The 8,352-nt window shown below is 38.0% G+C and overlaps 1 protein-coding gene across 1 annotated transcript; it reads right to left on the bottom strand.

The window, feature by feature from the left end:
* Positions 1-1,895: 1,895 nt before the first annotated feature.
* On the bottom strand, positions 1,896-2,657 carry LOC145029605 (uncharacterized). The gene has a single exon (XM_078978101.1). The coding sequence runs from the start codon at positions 2,655-2,657 to the stop codon at positions 1,896-1,898; it is 762 nt and encodes a 253-aa protein (XP_078834227.1).
* Between the last annotated feature and the right edge of the window lie 5,695 nt (positions 2,658-8,352).

The raw sequence follows: 8,352 nt of genomic DNA, 5'->3' as shown, positions 1-8,352 counted from the left end.
TTCTACATCTGATGTTTGTAATCGTTAATATTCATGCCATATACTCTATAATTTATAAATAAAAAGTTTTATATTTAAGAAACCGGGTACTCGAAACCGGAACCGGTTCTAGCGGTTCCAGTTCCGGTTCCAATAACTTAAGAACCACTGGTTCGGAAAGCGGTTCCGGTTCCAACAAAAATAGGCTGGTACCCGCTTATGCTCATCCCTATGGTGGACAATGGTGATGGGTGTGGATGATGTTGGTCGGAGTAGATGATAGTGAGATTGTTTAATAGTAAATCATGTACAAAAAAAGTTTAATAGTAAATCTTGTATGTAAAAAATATTAACCTGCAATCCTTGATTAAAACCACCGTTTTTGAACAACCCAAGTAAGTTTGATCTGATGATAAATTATGTAAAAAAAAAAATAAGTAATATTTTATTAAACTTTATAGTGATTTTCTTTATAAAATAATAGTATGATTTAGAAGCCATACCTGTTGAATCTAATCCAACCCAATTCCGTAGACTTTCCAAGCAAACACATCACGTTCAAGTTGACTATTGGAAAAATGAAAAAAAAATCCATTTTTATTTCTCAGTCTTCACTGCCCTAGTGTCACGGGATGCTTCAATCACTGTGTGCCACTTAGTATTTTCTCCGACTAAGTCAGGCTAACTTCGACGATCTAGATGTACTAACGAACTTAGGAAGTAAGAGTTATGACAAGGGACACTTCAATAAAGCTTCTATTATATAACTTAACTTCTTTACAAGGCAACTTCTTGATGGTTTTGACAAATGAGTCCTCCCCCCTATTTATAGGAACCTTACACCTCCTCAAATGGAAGTTTCTAGGTCCCGATCATTCATGACTAATCTAGACTCTTCCTATTAAATACATGGATTTTACAAGACTCTAGAATATTGTAAACTTGTATACGATGCTCTAGAAATCTCTAAGTCTTCCCGACATTATCCAAATCGTTCTTGTATGATCTAGCGTGTTCTAGATCCTTCCAAAGTCTTCTAGGTCGTTCTAATTTCTTCTAGTGCCTTCATCATTTATTCCGGATCGTTCTCCTTAATTCCATGGACATCTATAATATTCTAGCACCTTCCAGGGTCTCGTAGAGCATTCTTGATTTCTCCGGAGATTTCTCGAGTATACTTGATCGTTCCAGAGTTCTCTAGACGATTGTAGAATTTTCCAGAAACTTGGTCCGTGACACCCTCCCCCACTTAAACCCTTGACGTCCTCGTCAAGTCTTCTATACATATGTCTTGATCTTGTCACGGGGCTACTTCGTGTCTTTTCGTTTTCTCCAAAGTATCTCTTCGAGTAAGGCGTGCTTTTATTTCTCGATGTACTTTGATTCCTATTTCTTCTCTCATCCTCGTAAAACCTTGAGTAACTCTTCATGTAGGATATAGATCCCTGTTCCTTCGAACGTGCCTCGCTTATTCGAACTTCCCGTTTTGGCTTCATATTCTTCTTGATTATATTGCTCTTGTCATAACACAACTTCATAGTTGAAAGGGATCGAGCTTTTGTCTTTCTTCTTTCCAAGGGAATTATATGGATAGTTGATCCCTTGGTTATACGCAGGGTGTTGTCTCTTTCGAACGACCAAGGACATACCATATCCAGGAAATCCATTCCTAGTACCATGCGATAGTTGTCTATCGGAACCACTATCAAGTCGATGGTCCCTTCCCATTCTGCGATCTTCATGGGTATTCCACGAGAAACTCCGAGGATCGGATTAGATGGAGAGTTGACAACCTTCAACCGACCTAACTCCTTTGTATAATGAATACCCAACTTCCTTGCTTCTTCCTCTGCGATGAAACTATGGGTTGCTCCAGAATCTACAAGCGCCTTAGTGTTCCTTGCATTCACTTTAACTTAAACGAACATGAGACTCCCTCCTTTATTTTCTTCCTTCTTAGAAGATTTTATCTCATCTTTTGATATTGAGTTCAAAAAACGCATTGAGCTTATTTGTGCTTCGTCTTCTTCTTCTTGCAAAACCATCGCATAGAAGGTCTTTTTCTTCGGACAGTCTCGGATCAAGTGAGGACCATCACACAAGTAGCACTTGATCTCCTTTCGCTCTTCTCTTCGGTTTCTTCCTTTGATTTCTTTTCCTTTCGTATTTAAAGTTTGGGATGTGTTTTGTTTTGGTTCCAGTTCCGTCATAGTTTGTTCTCCCCCACTATTCTTTTTAACCGTGCTTTCTTTTCGAAATTCCATTAGATCTTCTGCCATGGCAATATCTTCGTCAATGTCTTTGGCATTTCTCCTTTTGAGCTCGTTGTAGGACCAAGATTGTAGTCCATCCATGAAATAGAAAAGTTTGTCCTTCTCCTGCATGTCGGGTAACTCTAGCATCAAGGTCGTGAACTCGACTATATAGTCTCCGATGGATCCCGTATGCTTTAGTCCACGAAGTTTCTTCATCGCTATGTCTTCAACATTGTGTGGGCAGAATTGTCTCTTGAGTTGCCTCTTGAATTCTTCCCATGTGTCTATGGTATATAATCCTTTTTCAATATCACCATGCTTCCTTTGCCACCATAGAGCTGCACTCTCGCATAGATAAAGTACGGCTGTATCTACCTTCGTCTTGTCGTCCTTCACTTGACTAGCATTGAAGTAGCATTCCATCGACCAAAAGAATTCGTCAAGTTCTTTGGGGTCGCGTTTACCTCCATACTTCAATGGTCTGGGTGCTTCTGTGTGCGGAAATGTTCTTGCAATGGTCCCTCCAGTGATTGCTGCCTTGCACAGGTTTACTTCCGCTTGTAATGCATCTACCTAGGGATGAGCAAAAGGACCGGGGAACCGGCAGGAACCGAACCGGTCCCGGAACCGGCACCCGATGGAACCGGTCGGGCCGGGACCTATACTACAAATTTGTGATTTTTTGGAACCGGGACCCGGAAAGAACCGGCTATTAGAACCGGCCCAAAACCGGGAACCAGCCCGGCTTGCGATACACACAAAAACGCACGATCGAATCTTGCGATACACACAAAAAAACGGCGACGGCGACAGTCTCAAAACAAAAAAAAACGCAAATTGCGATCGTTCTTTCATCCCTACTTGTAAGTCACGGCCACGATCCCAAGTCCCAACTCCAAGCAAACGATTGAACCCTACTCTCTTCAACAATCGGCAATCACTTCATCATCATTCAATTGATCAATTCTTCATCTCCAAGTTTCCAATGATTACAAGTTTCCATCTCCAAGTTTCAATCGATCTTCAATTCTTTATCATCATTCATTGATTTTCAATTTTTCATCTTCAATTGCTTCAATGATTCAAACTATGGATGTTCATGAAGATCAAGTAAGAGCATATATTTATACTTCATGTTTTAAGATTATATACTTCAATATTAGCTTCAAATCTTCAATGCTTCAATGATTCACCAAATAATGGCATGCATGCAAGTTTTTTTTCTTTGGTTTTGTTGTCTCCATTCCAAATATATGCATTGTTATCCCTACTTAATTAAAAGATCTTGATTTTTGATCATAGTCTCATAGTGGAGTACTCCTTTACGGATGAAAGGTTGTACATATAATATATGTTTCATGTTTTAAGCTCCATTTAACAATGTACTTTGCAGACATACATGTAAAATTTTTGTTAGATTAGTTTATTGTTTATAGTATGAATGTAATTATGTAAGATTGTCAAAACTACGAATTTGTATAGTACTTTTGTTATATAATTAATGTGTAAAATTGACATTGTAGGATTTGGATGGGCTACCAAATGTACCATCATCAAGATACCGAAACTCGGATGCTCATGATGCCAATAATGAAGATGGTAATCCGGCTAATTGGATTGGAAAAGACTTTGATGACCAAGTAAGATTAGTATTTAGCTCATTAGCAATATTTATTTCTTTAGCAATCTGTCCAAATATTAAATTGTGCATAACTCGTTCAATTTAACTTGTTTTGACCTGAATCTTTTTGCTACATGTAGATTAGGATTTGTAGTTGAGTTTAGACTATAAAAACGCTTGATTTGGTTAAAAATTGAATGAGTTACAAGCCCCGTAAGGAAGGGTGTCAAATCTGAATTTTTTTTTTCTAACAGCAATATAACGTCATGTGATTTTGTTGTTCAAATGTGCATAACTCATTCAATTTAACTTGTTTTGACCTGAATCTTTTTCCTACATGTAGATTAGGATTTGTAGTTTAATTTAGACTATAAAAACGCTTGATTTGGTTAAAAATTGAATGAGTTACAAGCCCCCTAAGGAAGGGTGTCAAATCTGAATTTTTTTATATTTATTTTTCAGCATTTAAACGTAATATGACTTATTATATGTTTTATTTTGTGAATATAGGATTATGGAGAAGATTCAGAAGAAGATTATATAGAAGAAACACCGGCATTGAATGTTATACCAAGTGATGAATCAAACCAAGAAGAGGAGCCACAAGAACAACAACCTTCAAAAAAACGAAAATTTGCAACCACACAAAAACAAAGACAACCAAAAAAACCAACACAAACAAAAAAACCACCACCACCACAAAAACGAACACAAGAAAAATACCCAACAAAACCAAAACCCAAAAACAAAAAAAAAGACTCAAAAGGAGTTAAGGGACCGGATTAACCCAACCAGACGAGGTGAGGGTAGAGATAATTGTACCGCTCCTGTTTGGAAATACTTCGAGATCGAATGGATAAAGGAAGACGATGGAATTGAAAGAAAGTGGGCCGAATGCAATTATTGTTTACATTTACTAGCCGCAGATCCAAACCGGAATGGTACAACTTCAATAAACAAGCATTTTAATGGGTGCAAGTTAAATCCAGACAACATACCGAAACAAGTTGATGACAAACAACAAAAGTTGTCATTTACGAAAGCTCCTAATGGTGAGGGTCATGTATACACATGGAAACATGATGATACTAGGATCCAACTTGCCTTGCTAGGGCTTTTCACCATTGGGGAACTACCATTTAAATTCATTGAAAACGAGGCATTCATAGAATTTGTAAACGCCCTTAATGGTAGGGTGAAATTGCCTTCAAGGCATAAAATTTCTCGTGATGTTGTGTCATTCTATTTAATGGAGAGGCAGAAGTTGTACAAACATTTGAGCAACCCCAAAACAGCCATCCACTTGACAACCGACACGTGGACATCCTCGTGTCAAAAGATAAATTATATGGTTTTCACGGCCCACTTCATTACCGAAGATTTTGTCATGCACAAAAGGGTAGTCAACTTTAGAGAGGTTGATACTCACAAAGCTGAAGACATGGCCCGAGAGTTGCTAATTTGCATAAACGAGTGGGGGATGAAGAATGTCATGACGATGACCGTTGATAATGCCAAGACAAATGACGCGGCAATCAACATCATTGTGAAAGAACTACCGGGTATTTACGAGAATGGCAAACATTTTCACATTAGGTGTATGGCTCATATCATAAACCTAGTTGTGAAAATGGGGTTAAAACACGAAGTTTATCATGTAAAAAACCTACAAGATGCGGTGAAATACATTAGAGCCTCCCCGCAACGGATCAAGACGTTTAAACAAGCCATGAAGGATGCGGCTATAGAAAGTCAAAGGTTTTTGTGTGGTGAAACTCCAACAAGGTGGAACTCTACCTTTGAATTGCTAAGATCAGCGTACGATGTGAAAGACGCATTTCTCGAATATAGCCATCAAGGTAAATAAAATCAATTAATCAAATATATTTCAGCACTAAAATTAGCAATATTTATTTCTTTAGCAATCAGTCCAAATATTAAATTGTGCATAACTCATTCAATTTAACTTGTTTTGACCTGAATCTTTTTCCTACATGTAGATTAGGATTTGTAGTTGAATTTAAACTATAAAAACGCTTGATTTGGTTAAAAATTGAATGAGTTACAAGCCCCGTAAGGAAGGGTGTCAAATCTGAATTTTTTTTTTCTAACAGCAATATAACGTCATGTGATTTTGTTGTTCAAATATGCATAATTCATTCAATTTAAATTGTTTTGACCTGAATCTTTTTCCTACATGTAGATTAGGATTAGTAGTTGAATTTAGACTATAAAAACGCTTGATTTGGTTAAAAATTGAATGAATTACAAGCCCTGCAAGGAAGGGTGTCAAATCTGTTTTTTTTTCTAACAACAATAAAACGTAATTTGATTGTGTTGTTCTTTTTTTGTAGATCCAATGTTTCAGAAAACTGTGGGAAGGGTACCATCACATTCATATTTTGAGATGATTAAAAAGATGATGGAGTTCCTTGAGAAGTTTAAGAAGAAAACTGAAAAAGTTTCGTGTTCAACAAAGCCTATCTTCCATACGTATACCCGGGAGATCCTAGACATAGAGCAACATCTTAGGAAACATAAAACCAACCCGGATTTTATGTTTATGGTACCGGATATGAAACATAAATATGACAAATATTGGGGTGACTATGATACTATAAGTGATTATGTCTTCTTTGCGACATTGTTAGATCCTCAATGCAAGTCAAAGTTTATGAAAGTTGTTTTTACCCAAATGCTTAAAGCCAAAAACAAAGATAAAAAGATGTCCGCTGATGAGATAGAATCCAAAGAACGTGCAAAGGTTATTGATATTGAATGCAAATTGGACAAGTTTTTCAAGACATACTTGGAAAGGTCAAACATGACCTCATCGTCTCAACAAGAAACTCCCGAAGAAGTTGTTAATTTTGATGACGAAAACGAATTCTTTGGAAGCTATATGACTTCGGGAAGTTTCCCCTCGACTTCCTCAGAAAGTCAATTGCAACGATACTTAAACGAGGACCCAATCGGATTTGACAAAGGATATGATATCCTCACATGGTGGAAAAATAATGCAGTGCGGTTCCCGATCGTTGCTCGAATGGCAAGAGGTATCGACCTTCTTTTACTCTAATTTAAATTTTTAATTTATAAATTTGTGTCGTGTATTATACACTAATTTGTTTATTAATAGATATTTTGGGGATGCAAATTTCCACCGTAGCATCCGAATCCACATTCAGTAATGGTCGTCGAGTAATTACCGACTACCGTACTAATTTGTCCGTTGTGATTGTGGAGGCATTGATATGCACTCAAGATTGGCTAAGAAAGAGTAGCTTGCCTATATATGACTACGACGAAGTGCACGATGTGTTAGCTGACGATGACCTCGCTATCGGTAATACACTAATACTTGTTACATCTTATTTTTAACTTCTTATTAGTATTTGTTACATTTTAGTAAGTAATAACATTTTTCTTTTGAATTATATATAGACATTGTGGATGCTATACACAACTTGAAGCTAACGGGGAAGAGATCGGGGAATTAGTCAAAATATCAAAGAAATGTTGGAATCCACATATTAGACTTTTTTTTTGTTGGTGAAACTTGGAAGTATATTTTGAATGTCGAAAGTGTATTTTGAATGTTGAATGTTTGAATGTTGGATACTTAATAGGGATGAGCAAAAGGACCGAACCGGACCGGAACCGGGAACCGGCTTCGACCAAAATCAAGAACCGAACTGGCCTGGCGGTTCTATCGGTTCCGGTTCTACCGGTTCCCGGTTCCTACCGGTTCTTGTCGTGTCTTCAAATGTTCGAACCGGTCCTTGAAAAATAGTATTATACGGTTCCGGTTTTTGCCGGTTCTACCGGTTCCGGTTATATCGGTTCCTGTTCCTACCGGTTCCCGGTTCCAAAAATCCACAAAAATAACGTCCCGGTCCCGGCCCGACCCGACCGGTTCCATCGGGTGCCGGTTCCGGTTCCGGTACCGGTTCCGACCGGTTCCCCGGTCCATTTGCTCATCCCTAATACTTAATAATATAAGTTTGATGACATCCATGTTTAATTTGCTTCAATGTTCAATTGTTTATTAAAATGTTTATTATTAAAATGTTGATTATTTACTAGTATTTAAACATCCACTTCTTCATAAAAAACCAATAAAACGCAAAGTAAATTAGTCGTTGGAATTACTCGAAAAACTGGCAAAAATCGGACCCGAAAAACCAATAAAACGCAAAGTAATTTAGTCGTTGGGTACATCAAAATTTAGCCGGTTCCATACTCGAAAAACCGGCAAAAACCGGACCCGGAACCGGTATAACCGGAACCGGTGGAACCGCCGGGCCGGTTCGGTTCTTCATTTTTGCCGAAGCCGGTTCCCCGGTTCGGGCCGGTTCCGGCCGGTTCGGTTCTTTTGCTCAACCCTACATCTACCTTCTCACGGAACTCGCTCCGCAGAGTGTTAATAAGTCCAAGGACTTCTTCCTTGATGACACCGATGGTCTCCTTCAATCCATCGCTCGTGTCACTTATCTT

This window comes from Lactuca saligna, chromosome 2 (assembly GCF_052625555.1).
Source record: "Lactuca saligna cultivar CGN05327 chromosome 2, ASM5262555v1, whole genome shotgun sequence".
In the NCBI taxonomy this organism is placed as follows: Eukaryota; Viridiplantae; Streptophyta; class Magnoliopsida; order Asterales; family Asteraceae; genus Lactuca; species Lactuca saligna.
Note: the sequence above shows the minus strand (reverse complement) of the source record. Positions and strands in the feature narration are given on the sequence as shown.

Coding starts and splice junctions, on each gene's coding strand:
- LOC145029605 (XM_078978101.1), bottom strand. CDS start 2,657: ATGGAATGCTACTTCAATGCTAGTCAAGTGAAGGACGACAAGACGAAG.